Here is a 13970-nt window from a genome sequence, read left to right as displayed (position 1 = left end):
CTCCTAAACCCACAAATGGTGCTTCCTGCTTAGATGATTGCCACATCCTGGCAGTCACCACCACACAGCAGATGAGACAGTCTGAATGAAAAATTGTGTAATTTATCCTATTTAAAACAATGGGAAGGATGATAGTGCTTACTAAATCAAAGGTGTTTGACCCGGTTGGTACTGAAGATGGTAAAATTGGTTCCCCACTGAAACTACGTCTTGGCTCCCAACCCCAGTATTATTTTCTTCATACTTATCTTTTGTTATGTTTGCTTTAAATAAAAAAAAATTGTTTGTGTGCTAGATGTGGACGGGCTGATCACCCAGGCTCTTCTGACGGGAAACTTTGAGGGAGCTGTGGAGCTTTGTCTTCTTGACAATCGCATGGCAGACAGCATCATCCTAGCTATTGCAGGAGGGGATGAGCTTCTGAAGAAAACCCAGAAGAAGTATTTCATTAAAACACACAGCAAGCTCACCAAGGTAAAGCTGTTGTCTTTGTGTGTAGAGAACTGGGTAGAAAGTAGAAGTAGGGGCGTCTGGGTAGCGTAGCGGTCTATTCCGTTGCCTATCAACATGGCGATTGCCGGGTCGAATGCACATGTTGCCTCTGGCTTTGTCTGGCATCCCCTTCAGACACAATTGGCCTTGTCTGGGGGTGGGAAGCTGGATGTGGGTATGTGTCCTGATCGCTGCACTAGCGCCTCCTCTGGTCGGTCGGGGCACCTGTTCGGGGTGGGGGGTGGAACTGGGGGAAATAGCGTGATCTTCCCACGCGCTACGTCCCCCTGGTGAAACTCCTCACTGTCAGGTGAAAAGAAGCGGCTGGTGACTCCACATGTATGGGAGGAGACATGTGGTAGTCTGCAGCCCTCCCTGGATCGACGTAGGGGGTGGAGCAGAGACTGGGACGGCTTAGAGGAGTGCGGTAATTGGCCAGGTACAATTGGGGAGAAAAAGAGGGGGGGAGCTCCCCCCCAAAAAAAGAAAGTAGAAGTAGGAAACAATAACTTATGTTATTTTGTGGTATAATGGAAAAACCTGAAGGCTAATTATTGATTACAACGATGGCGTCTTGTGTTCCAGCTGATCAGTGCCGTGGTCATGAAGGACTGGCATGATATCCTGCAGACCTGTGCGCTGGAGAATTGGAAGGAGGCTCTGGCAGCTGTCCTGACCTATGCCCAGCCTGATGAGTTCTCCTCTCTTTGTGGTTAGTACGTTTCTATGAAATAGAAATCATGACTAGATATGTGCACACGCTGGACTGGACATTCAGCTAGACCTCAGCAGACACAAGTGCTGTAGAACACACAACCTTGGACATCATTCTCCTTTACCAGTACAATATATTTCTGTGTGTCCATTTATTCTAGCTTTATTAATTGGGCCCTAAATCAAGATTTAGGCACGGTGGCGCGTTGGTTAGCGCTGTCGCCTCACAGCAAGAAGGTCCTGGGTTTGAGTCCCGGGGTAGACCAACCTTGGGGGTCGTCCCGGGTCGTGCTCTGTGTGGAGTTTGCATGTTCTTCCCATGTCTGCGTGGGTTTCCTCCGGGTGCTCCGGTTTCCTCCCACAGTCCAAAGACATGTAGGTCACTTGAATCGGCCGTACTAAATTACCCCTTGGTGTGAATGTGTCGGCGCTCTGATGGCCTGGCGGCCTGTCCAGGGCGTCTCCCAGCCTGCCGCCCAGTGACTGCTGGGATAGGCTCCAGCATCCCCGCGACCCTGAGAGCCGGATAAGCGGTTTGGATAATGGATGGATGGATGTCCTACATTTTTACCAGGTTTTTATTTCGTCTTCTTACGTGTGAACTGCTGCTACTAAAACCGTGGCGCTTTACGTTGATTAGACCTCCTTGGTGGAAGGCTGGAAGAAGCTGAAGACGGTCAACTGCAAGGCCAGGCATGTCTGTGCTACATCTGTGCTGGCAACGTTGAGAAACTTGTGTCCTGCTGGGCCAGAGCACATGATGGATACTGTCCACTAACTCTGCAGGTGCGTGTGTGTGCGTGCATGCATGCATGGGTGTGGGTGTGGTTGTACTTCTATGTGCTAAGTATTGACTCTTACTATCGACGCCTGTGTCTGAAGTCTGTGTTTCAATGTGGGCAAAGCTGATGGACTTTATTTGCGCCTCTTAGGACCTGGTGGAGAAAGTGGTGGTGCTGCGCCGTGCGGTGGAGCAGACCCAGCGCTCTTCTCCTTCTGGAATGGGAGATGTTCTAGCTGAGTTGATGAGTCAGTATGCCAATATACTGGCCTCCCAGGGCAGCCTGTCTACTGCCATCACGTTCTTGCCTGGCGACACCAACCAAGTACGTAGTCCATCCAAAGGGAAAATTGATAATGACACAAAGTGCCGCAACTTAACCTCGTGGAAACCTTTCAGTATGACCCGAATGGTTGATTTTGCAGACTTTGTTGCTTCAGTGCAAGTAATTCTGTTAGTTTGTTTGCATATATGTCATGTCCGCCTGTCTAACTTTGGCCGTATTGTGTCCACTATCAAGGCGGCTGTGCAGCAGCTTCGTGACCGTCTTAGATTTGCTCTTGGGGAACAGACGGGAACTCCTTCAGCTCCAGCTCCAGCCCCGACCCCGACCCAGACCATTCAGCCCCAGCATGCTGCAGGTGTGCCAAGGCACCCGTACAGCTCAGGCCAACCTGCTATGGTACCTCAGCCGGCTGCCAACCCAGTGGCCATGCCTCCACCTGCCCCTGCCCAGACACAACCTCGATACTATCAGCCAGTAAGTACACAAATAATGTGTCCTCGTGGGTTGACATGGTTCTTCTGGGGGCCCTAAATAGTGTATGATCATCTTGCTTGTGTCATTACCCACTGAGACAATATATTCTATAGACTCTAGCGGAGGCTGGTCTTGTGTGTCTACAGTTACATTGTGATGAATCCTGCTCATCACATCTAGGGCTCATTGTGGCCTCTGTTTCAATGTAGTCAATCCAATCCACTGACCAGACTAGTGGTTCCTGCGACGGCAGAACAATATATTGTTTCAAAATCCACATTGCAAGATACATATGTGCAGTAGGCAAATAGCAAAGGTTGCAGTGTGCAGCAAATTTGGCCCATAAGTCATGTGAGGCTAAACGCTTATTGGTTGATACAGAACATGAAATCAAGCAAGGTCCGCTTTTGCATGACCACACTTGAAGAAAAACACGCCAGTGCATTTTTACCACCCAAGCATGTGATGTCATTTGACGTGTTATCCTTCGGTGGTGCTCACAGAGAATCATTTAGTCTATCTATATGTGGAGTAACTTTTAAACTTACAATCTACATTATAATTATTATAATTATATAATATTAATATTAATTAGTATTAATAATATAATATTATTATAATATTGTAATTACGTTACAATCTTACTACTAATTATTGGTACTAATTTTTACTAATTATTATTACTAATCACTAATGATTACTAATTATTGCTAATAATTACTAACATTATATAATTACTCATCATTACTGATTATTACAATTAATCTTTATTAAGATTATTATTGTAAGTTGTGTCAAGCATGTCACCATCGTCCATGTGATTGTGTTGCCGTCTAATTACTGAGCATCGCGTTGTTTTTGAGCGAAGTAGCCCTTTAATGATTAATGAGCAAGAGATTTGAGCTAATGCACATATGGAAAACTTCTGATGTATCACCCTCATCAAATATTTACTTATTGGGCTTATATGGCATCCTGGGTGCTATGTCGACCTACTGTGCTCCGCTAATCCAATCTTTGAATGTTGTGGTGATGTTGTTATGGTGTTATGTTCCCTTATGGTGTGTGTAGTCATCATCTGTGTGTGTGTGCCATGTGTCTCTGTACTTCAGGTAAGGGCTGCCTCCACTGTCACCTCCTGGAGTAACCAAACTCCTACAGCCCTCCCCAATATCCCTCCTCCTCCTCTTCAGTTAGGCACTGCCTCAGAACAGCAGGTATATTTCCTACCCATCTACCCCAAATATCCAGGCCCTGCAGCTTCTGGCCCTTGTAATAATGCTGCAACAAAGAATGTCCTACACTCGTGCACAAACACTCGTAGCAGTTGTGTGGCCGGTGCTCTGTTGAATTTCTGTTTCTGCTGAATATGAATATGAATATGGCACTGCCGTATAAATCTATATGCACGAGGCCGCTAGTGTGTCCCTACTCATAATGTCGTCCCAATATCTAGCGTTTTCCACAAGAAGTGTTGTAGAATCTGATAATGTAATAAATCCCCGGTAATGTAAAACCCTGATAATGTAATAAATCCCCCCCGATAATGTAATAACCCTGATAATGTAATAACCCTGATAATGTAATAAAAAAAATGCGCTTGAGGCCATTGAAAATGCAATAAAACCTGATAATGTAATAACTTCCTGATAATGTAATAAAATGATCCAACTGAGAAAAAACATGTGTGGAAGTAGCTTGGAGGAAGCTTTGAGGAAGAGTAGAGCATTCATGCACGTCCAACTTTGACCTGTCGGTGGCGCTAGACCTCTCGAGCTCGCGTTGCTTAAACAGTATCACCACTTGAATCCATTTATGGGTGGTCTGCTGTTAAATTATTACAATATTGGGGAATTATTACATTATCAGGACCAGGGAAATGAAGGCTAACCTGATAATGTAACAACGTCCCGTTAATGTAACACATTATTACATTGTTGGTAAAAAGTTTATTACATTATTGGGAAATGCACTTTATTACATTATCAGGAAGTTATTACATTATCGGGTTTTATTGCATTTTCAATGGACTCAAGAGCAGATTTTTATTACATTATCAGGGTTATTACATTATTGGGAATTTATTACATTATCAGGTTCTACAAGTGTCTCACAATTCTCATTTAACTTTGTGCTATTCTTTAGGACAGTATTTTAGGAAATTAATTGGGTTTATATTTTGCTATACTGTCAGAACAATCACAAAATGATATCCTGCTACTGCAGTATGACTGGTAAGGCACTCAAAAGAAGGTTGAGTCAGTTCATCTGGACACGGCATTGATCGACAGATTCGTGTCATCACTCATCTAAGGGACCTCTTCAGTCTAAGGGCCCTGACACACCGGGTCGGCCAATGTCAGGCCGTCGGTGAGCATCTGTGACCCTAGTTTTTGCCGTGTGTCCCGCACCGCCGGCACTAGTTGGACCCCCGTTGGCAGCTTTTCGACCGATTCAGCATGTTGAATCGGCGGCGCCCGTCGGTGAGACAGATCCCTCTGATTGGCTGTTTAGCTTAGCAAATCAGTGCAGATCATACACGCTAGTTGGCTGTCGGCTGTAGTCTTTGCGGTGTGTTCAAGTGCTACTTTTTGGCCCAGATGGCAGGTGATGTGAGGCGACGCAACAGTCGAACTTCGTCGCCGCTAGTCAGCTTGGTGTGTCTGGGCCCTAAGTGACCTCTTCAGTCTAAACTGACTGCAGGTGTCCCCACCCTTATACACAATACAGTGACTGCAGGTACCCTCACCCTTATAAACAATACAGTGCCTGCAGGTACCCCACCCTTATAAACAATACAGTGCCTGCAGGTACCCCCACCCTTATAAACAATACAGTGACTGCAGGTACCCCCACCCTTATAAACAACACACTGACTGCAGGTACCCCCACCCTTATAAACAACACACTGACTGCAGGTACCCCCACCCTTATAAACAACACAGCAGCATAACGACTGACACCAACGACCAGTTTCATATGCAAATAAGGGTGTGACCTTTAACTAGAGTTTCAGTGGCCATGCGGTCTTTAGTGGTCACACCCATATGTAGATATGAAACTGGTCGTTGGTTTGGGTGGTTATGCCACTGTATTGTTTATAAGGGTGGGGGTACCTGCAGTCAGTCAGACTGAAGAGGTCACTTAGATGATGATGAAACGTTTCTGTCAGTAAACGTTGTGTCCAGATGAACTGCTTCGACCTTCTTTGGTTTTCTTACCTGGATTACTGAGCATGCATCAAGACACTAATAAGGCACGTGTTCAAATCTGTGCCTCCCCCATAGATCCAATCCCCACCCACCCTACCCCATCCATCCATCTTAATTCACCCTAACACCATGTCCACCCACCACTTAATTTTCTGCATCCGGGTAGCAACGCCATGTTTCATTTCCTGTGTCAGAGCATGGCTGGCAGTGACCATCAGTACCGTTATTGATTTCGAGTCGCGGTGATAGATTTGATCTCTCGCCCGTCTTTGCAGACAGAGCAGTCTCAGCCGCCGTACAGGATGCCACCTGCTGGCGCTGCCGCCGCCCCGCCTCCCTCCTCCACTCCTGCATACATGTACTCTCATCAGTACCAGCGTGAGTACCTCCTGAAGCCCGTTTTCCAGTTCTGTCAGGCACGAGACATATTTTGGTTGAATTTTTCTCCTCCGCCATATCAGGGTTGATGGTTTCAGCTAAAAAAAAAAAAAAAAAGTTCAGCTATGATGAGAGAAAAGTAGTGTTCCTCTTTGTCACAGGTTACACTGCCATAAAGAAAGTGGTACAAATTAGTTACATTACATTGCATTAATTACATTAATTATTAATATGTTAATAATAAATGATAAAAATAAAATAACAAATTTACTAATTAATTCATTATAAACCACATACTCACAATTATTAATTTATTAATTAACTATTTAATTGGTTAATAATAAATAAAAAATTACTAATAATAATTTGACTAAGCATTCATTAATTACATTACAGTTTAATGACTGAGAAAATCAATTTTTCGAAAAATCCAACTGAAGCATATCCTCCCACCTCTTTTTTTCTTCTCAAGCTTCTCCGGTAGGGAATGTTTTGCTCCATGATACATAAACCTGTTTTGTGCAGATTTATTCATTTTTGTTCTAGCTGGAGTGACTCTGTTCTAACCATGTGTAGCGGGGATGTGGCGACAGTATTATTAATGTCCTCATAACTTTAGGGGCACCACCTATGACATCCGTAGGACATTTAGGTAAACCACATTAATCAGTTTCAGATCTAAAGTTGCGACTTCTCGATCACAGGGATTTCTGTCTTTTAGAGAAACACAAACACGACTTTCAATAACGGAGACATTTATTAATGGCTAAATGTGTAACAACAATAGTATAAGTGAATACGATGTCGAGCTTCGGCCAGTTCGTCATTGATGTCCCACTACAGGTTGTAGCACATCTTGGGCCACTGCCTGGGTCGCTTAGCAACAATCAGATGCCGGTAGGCAAGTCTGGTAGAGTGTCCATGGCAACAGTCCAGAGTTAGAAGGTGATGGGATCTTTGCTCCGTCGGTCCGTTTGGGCAATAGTCAAATAATAATCTACTACACCGACCTGATCTGGCTCGGTAAAAGTAATCTTGAAAGTAATTTCATTGGACAGAAGATAAAAATTCCCAAATTATCACGAGACAGTCCTTGTGAGAAAAAAAAATAAGAGATATGGAACTGGAGCAATTCTTTCCAAAAAGGTGTAAATAATATTAAAGTTGAGTTGAGCCCAACTTTGTGAAATAAAGGGGAAAAAAATGCAAAAATACTAAGAATAAAAAAGAAGTGGAAAAATAAGAGAAAACTTGGAGGAAAAAAAAAGACTTGGAAAAAAACATAGAAAAAGAAGACTTAAAGGAGCTTAGAAAAAAATTTGGAAAAATCTTTTTAAAAATAAACTTAGGAAGAGCTTGCACAAAGAAATGGACTTGGCTATGTGTCCACACTTGCTCTGGGTGTTCCACAGGCAGGGTAGATGGTTGTCACTCTCTGCATTGTGATCTGCCTCCTTATTGGTATTCATGGCATGGTTTTAGGAGAGCAGATGATGTTATTAAGACTATGCGCGCAAACTCACACAGCCATCTGCAACACCATGGTCAGTCAATAGTTGTTTTAAAGATGGGAAGTATATTACAGTGTATTGTCTAACACACCAGAGAACATATAATTAAACAGCAGTCATACTATTCCATTACACACTTACCCAAAAGGAGATCTATCTGAACTATCTCGCAAGACGAGTTTCTATAGCGACTCTTGATTATCATATGACAAATATTCCATTTTATACGAACAGATTAACTGAATAACATCAATAAAGTAAAATGAAAAGAAATAATAAAATCAAATAATAAAACATGGATAAGAGCATACATATCGTTTGACCCGAGAGACCTAGCCACTGATGGCCACTCGATGGCAGTATGGTTGCATGGTAGAAACACAGTTAAAATCTTGAATCGATATCTCGGGCAATTTAAGCATTGTTATTATGGGGGCCGAGATCATTGTTCATGAAATTGGTTATTGAGTAATAGCAGTTGGGTTAATAGCGGGTTAAACAATTAATTCATATCAATTCAGATATGTAGGGAAACAGAGAAATCTTAAAGCTCTGTCAGGGATGTTGGAATGTACGACCTCAGATAAGATTGACAGCATATAGCACATTTCAAGGTTAGGGTGAGGCAGGGATAGAGAGAGAGAAGAAGAAGAAGAGGAGGAAACTTGAATTGATCAATTCATGTCATTGTGCCGACTAAGAGAAAATGTGTTTGACCTCGAATACACAACTCCCATCTTCACCAGCGACGAGATGAGAAAGTTCTTTCCACTTCTGTGGAAAAGAGTCTTGCATGGAGATGGGATTAACTCTCCTTCCTGTGATCAGCAGGGAAGATCTTGTGTCCTGCTATAAATTGTATAACCGTGTCAAAAACATCTTTCCTTTGGACGGTCCTCTGGTCTCGTTGATGTCAATTTGGCACCTTTATGTGGGTTGGGTCTACTTTGCAAACTGAGTTAGTATATGGAAGGATGTTGCTTACTTATCTCTGGTGAAATTCCAAAGGAGGGAAGAGAGAGAGAGAGAGAGAGGAGGAGGAGGAGGAGGAGAGAGACAAACAGACAGGGTTGACAAAAGGAGTTGAGGACAGTCATGGAAGAGAGCAGGTGATAACACCAGCTTTCTGTGGTCAGAGTTGATTGACGTCTTTCTCTTTGGATCTTATAGGTGACTAGCATAATGGATAACTTGTCTAGGGCAAGATTAAATACTAGGTTCTAGTCTACGTTGGGGTAGTTCTACTTTAGGGTTATCTTACTAGTCATGGACAAGCTCTAGGATAGCAGGGGCCCTTATTGCTCCATTGCTGCTAGATTCGCTATCTTCCTCAATTGCCCAAAGATTGTTGGCAGGGATTTCCCATTCTGGTCTCTTTCGTCTTATTGCCGTGCCTCATCCACTGGTGCATTTATTTAGTTTGCCCTGCAGGATCTTGGTGCGTCTGTTGCAGAAATAGGTTACACCGATGGTTACGAGGTCTCCTAGTACTACCAAGGCTAAAAACACTGTGTCTAGGGTTGACCAAGCATACGTTGGGTTGACTAGGGGCCTTTTTCTGAGAGGCAGTTTCCTCAAGTATGTTATCTACAGGGGTTTTATCGATGGTCTGTGTACCTTCGTATTGCATTTTGGAAATGGTGTTTTGGTCTAATTCCATGGTGAAGTAGTCACATTCCTCAACTTCACTTTCACACTGATCAAGATTCAAGGGGTAAAGAGCTAAATCTTCTGTGTGTAGGATAGCGTTCTGTGGTACACTGAGCCATTATGTTTGGTTGGGCAACATGGTGGGAGTGGACGTGTCATGTTTGGTCGTAGGTCAAGGTGGGTGTTTAGGTTTTTTTTTTATCTTTTTCTCCCAAATTATATCCAGCCAACTACCCTGCTCTTCCAAGCCATCCTGGTCACTGCCCCACCCCCTCTGCTTAACCAGGGAGAGCTGCAGACTACCACATGCCTCCTGCGATACATGTGGAGTCGCCAGCCATTGCTCCCCGTGTTGGTAGGCAATGGAATAGACTGCTACACCACCTGGACGCCCTTGGAAGGGTTTCTTTACAAAATGAATAGTGGGATTGAGTTGTGAGAGTGACTCGTACAACTCTCGGCTAATGGCAGATTATTCGGCCCAGAGGGCCAAGACCAGTGTAGACGCCATCAGCGGTCAAAGTTGCTTGAGGCATAGGGTCCAAAGGGAACTGGAAGGGTTTCTTTACAACGTGAAGGTTGATGACTACATATTCTGTTGTTCTCAAGTTGTTTTTAGCACTATTTACTGACGACTTACCTTCGTTAGCCTGTCCTTGAGGCGTTATAAAAGGATGTGAACAAGCAGATAAAAACCCATGATGCACAGAGGCGAAAAGTATCTGTGGCGTATCGCCTGCCGCCGGTAGGTGTGCCAATTAAGGAAACGCTCCTGTGGGTCGTATTAGAGGGTATACGACCTATGTGGTTGTGTGGGTTGGTGGACTTGCAGGTTTTTGCCTTTGTGTTGAAATGAAACAACAAATAAAGGGTTTCTGATTCTGATTATTCAACCTGAAGCGATGCAGAAGATATGAATACACACAAAGGTGTTGTGTATAAAATCCCAAAATTCAAATAGGTTTGACTGACCCGAATAAATAGTGACAAATAGTGTCGTCAGAGGCCACTTTGCAAACTCTATGAGAGGATTTCCCTGACTTATACCTCTGGTGAATTTCCAGAGGGGGGTTAGACAGAGAGACAGGGAGACAAAGGGGGTTCTCGCTACACATGAAATGTTACTTTTCCACTAACCTGTGATAAAAATGCCTTTTATTAATCACTCTTTAGTGTGTTCGTGTTCATGAGCTGTTGAGGGGTTTATAACATGTGAGCAAGGTTCAGCGGTTTCGGGTTATACCGATTTTCACCGAAAAATACCCGGATTTTATGTTTCCATGGATCCAAAAGTTGCTCCTGTTTGTGTGAGGTTATGTAACAGCGTCCTCTTGTGGTGAAATTCGGGCAGCTGGATGACTTTGAAAAATAAGAACCGAAAACGCTGAGCCTTGTGTATGAGCCGAAACATTTTCTTATTATTATTTAATTTTGGCATGCACTGCAACATATCCAGCTGCATATGTGAACTCATAGGAGTCGACTGTGTATGTATGCATGGTTCAGTAACTACTATTAGCAACACTTCTGCTTCACCACTAACAGCATCTGTTCTATCTGTGTGTGAATCCTAGCCAACCCCCCGGTCAACCTGTTCCCACCTGGAGCTGCACCTGTCTATCAGCCTCTCCAGTACTCTCCTGCTGCTCCCGTCCCTCCTCTTCCTGTTTCGTCCTCTTCCACCCCTCACGCCCCAGGCTTTCTGCCCGAGTACATGCAGCCTGTTCCATCTCAACCAGATGTTCCACCCTATCCCGGACCACCCCCGGTCAGCCAGACCATGCACGCCTCTCCTCCTTCCCATCCTCCCTCCTTTTCAACTGCATCCTCCTCTTTTTCCCCTCCTTCCTCCTCTGGAGCGTCTTTTCAACACAGTTGGCCAGGAGCTCCAGTATCTTACATGCCACCTCCGCCACCGACTGGATTATCAGGTATACTGCCTGATCTTGTTTGTCACCAGATTCTGGCCTCTCAGAGGAAAGGTCTGCTCGTACTAAGGGAATTGTAGTTGCTCTCCTGGTTATCAGTTAACAATGTGAATGAAAGCTAATTGTCAGTGTGGTTCCCGGTCAGGTTCTAGACCAGGGGTGGCTGACCATGTGCCCATGGAGAGCCATGTGTATGCAGGTTTCCATTCCAGCCAGACTCCACACCAGGTGATTTCACTGATTAGCGACCCTTCAACCAAAGAGGAAGAATGTGTCAGGGAAGTCACCTGGTGTGGAGTCGGGTTGGAATGAAAACCTGCGTACACATGGCTCTCCATGTCACATGGTTCGCCGCCGCTTCTCAAGATGAAACTCAATAGCAATAAAATGTCTTTGTCACTAGATTATGCAGCCTAAAATGTCCAGCCATTTTGATATTAGAGGCGTTTCTGCCATATTGTCCATACCTTAAAGAGTAAGTAAACACCAGACCATTTTAGTGAGTTTGCTGACATCCGGGCCCGCCCACAGAAACGGCTGGGCCCTGACAAGGTCCAGTGAATGCCCACCCAAATCTGCTTTACTCATATCAATGCATGTGCGTGCACTCTCTCTCCTACTAAACACAGACATGTAATCTGCGAGAGACTTACTCGGTAATGGGGGCTATGTAGGTATAGGCAGCCCCCCCCCCCCAACACACCATAATAGAACTCTTCTACACATTTAAACACATCAAGGTCAACATGCATCTGCTACACGGGTGGTGTCCGGGTAGTGCAGCGGTCTATTCCGTTGCCTACCAACACAGGGATCGCCAGTTCGAATCCCCATGTTACCTCCGGCTTGGTCGGGCGTCCCCACTGCGGGTTGGAAGCTGGATGTGGGTGTGTGTCCTGGTCACTGCACTAGTGCCTCCTCTGGTCGGTCAGGGTGCCTGTTCGGGGGCAGGGAACCGGGGGGAATAGCGTGATCCTCCCATGTGCTACGTCTAACTGGTGAAACTCCTCACTGTCAGGTGAAAAGAAGCGGCTGGTGACTCCACATGTATGGGAGGAGGCATGTGGTAGTCTGCAGCCCTCCCCGGATCGGCAGAGGGGGTGGAGCAATGAACAGGACGGCTCAGAAGAGTGGGGTAATTGGCTGGATACAACTGGGGAGAAAAGGGGGGGGGGAATCAAAAGACCCCCCCCCCCCAAAAAAAATCTGCTATACTTACACCACACATTTCTTAGTAGAAAACGCAATTTCTTACCATATGGCTCCATCTGTGCCTCTGATACAGCCTTGTCTTACTGGAGGCAACATCCTTTATAACGATTTGAAAGTCCATCTGTTGAGCCAGTTCACACTCATTGGCAAGTATCGGCATTATCATTGTTTACATTTAGGATGAACATAATTATTGCCGGCCTCTATACCCCCCCCCCCCAGTGCCTGGGCCCGAGAAAGCGTTTCCCTTTTCCCCCCCTGATGTGCGGCCCTGCTCACATCTACAGGTTAAAAACCATCTGTAGGTTGAAAACACGCCATGCTGGTGCTGCTACTCTGTGCTGAAAGCGTGTCAGGATAAACAGTTGCAGCCAATAAACATTAATCATGAGTCTCTTTGATGTAGGTGTGCCAACGAACCAGTGCTGGCAGTACTATTGATAATTGTTATTGCCTGCTCTGTCTGTCGGTCTGTGTGTCAGTGCTGTTACATGTGCTGGTTACACCCAAATCAAACAGACCCTTTGTTAATTTCATTATCTGCAGCTGTATTTATCCTGCTATGCTAACATCACAAACTAGTCTGGCATGTTTTGGGGGGGGGTTCCCCCTTTTTCTCCCCAGTTGTATCCAGCCAGTCACTGCTTCACCCCCTCTGCCGATCCGGGGAGGGCTGCAGACTACCACGTGTCTCCTCCGATACATGTGGAGTCACCAGCCGCTTCTTGTCACCTGACAGTGAGGAGTTTCGCCAGGGGGACGTAGCACGTGGGAGGATCACGCTATTCCCCCCAGTTCCCCCTCCCCCCTGAACAGGTGCCCCGACCGACCAGAGGAGGCGCTAGTGCAGCGACCAAGACACATACCCGCATCCAGCTTCCCACCCGCAGGCACGGCCAGTTGTGCCTGTAGGGACGCCCGACCAAGCGAGAAGTAACACGGGGATTCGAACTGGCAGCCCCCATGTTGCTAGGCAACGGAATAGACCGCTACGCCACCTGGACGCCCCAGTCTGGCATGTTTTTAACATTTAGAAGGTTCCTAACCTGGTGATGTCAGCAATGGTCTGATGTTTAGTTACTCATTATGAAGGCTTTGTGGATCCGTAGAGTCCCTAGGAAACGGAGAGCACCGGGCGTTCTGTCGCCAACGGCCGTGACAGAGAACGGCTGGAGATTTGCAGAATGTCCTCTTTACTTAGGAGTACGTACTGCACTGCAGGGAGAACAGCCTGGAATGTTAACTGTGATGTGCTCTCTGACATCTTGTATTTTACTTGACTCATGCACGCTTGCAACTTCACTATTTCACTACCAACCAAATGCCACGGTT

At 45.4% G+C, this 13970-nt stretch overlaps 1 protein-coding gene across 1 annotated transcript in view; it reads left to right on the top strand.

Annotated features, from left to right (window-relative positions):
• sec31a (SEC31 homolog A, COPII coat complex component) overlaps positions 1–13970 on the top strand; it is a 33799-nt gene that overhangs the window by 16490 nt on the left and 3339 nt on the right. Inside the window, exons 16-23 of the mRNA XM_056291241.1 lie at positions 296–474; positions 1078–1204; positions 1847–1992; positions 2139–2312; positions 2508–2747; positions 3860–3964; positions 6235–6337; positions 11073–11429. Of these exons, the coding sequence (XP_056147216.1) occupies positions 296–474; positions 1078–1204; positions 1847–1992; positions 2139–2312; positions 2508–2747; positions 3860–3964; positions 6235–6337; positions 11073–11429 (1431 nt within the window). The remainder of the gene's footprint in view (positions 1–295; positions 475–1077; positions 1205–1846; positions 1993–2138; positions 2313–2507; positions 2748–3859; positions 3965–6234; positions 6338–11072; positions 11430–13970) is intronic.

This window comes from Lampris incognitus, chromosome 12 (assembly GCF_029633865.1).
Source record: "Lampris incognitus isolate fLamInc1 chromosome 12, fLamInc1.hap2, whole genome shotgun sequence".
NCBI lineage: Eukaryota > Metazoa > Chordata > Actinopteri > Lampriformes > Lampridae > Lampris > Lampris incognitus.
Note: the sequence above shows the minus strand (reverse complement) of the source record. Positions and strands in the feature narration are given on the sequence as shown.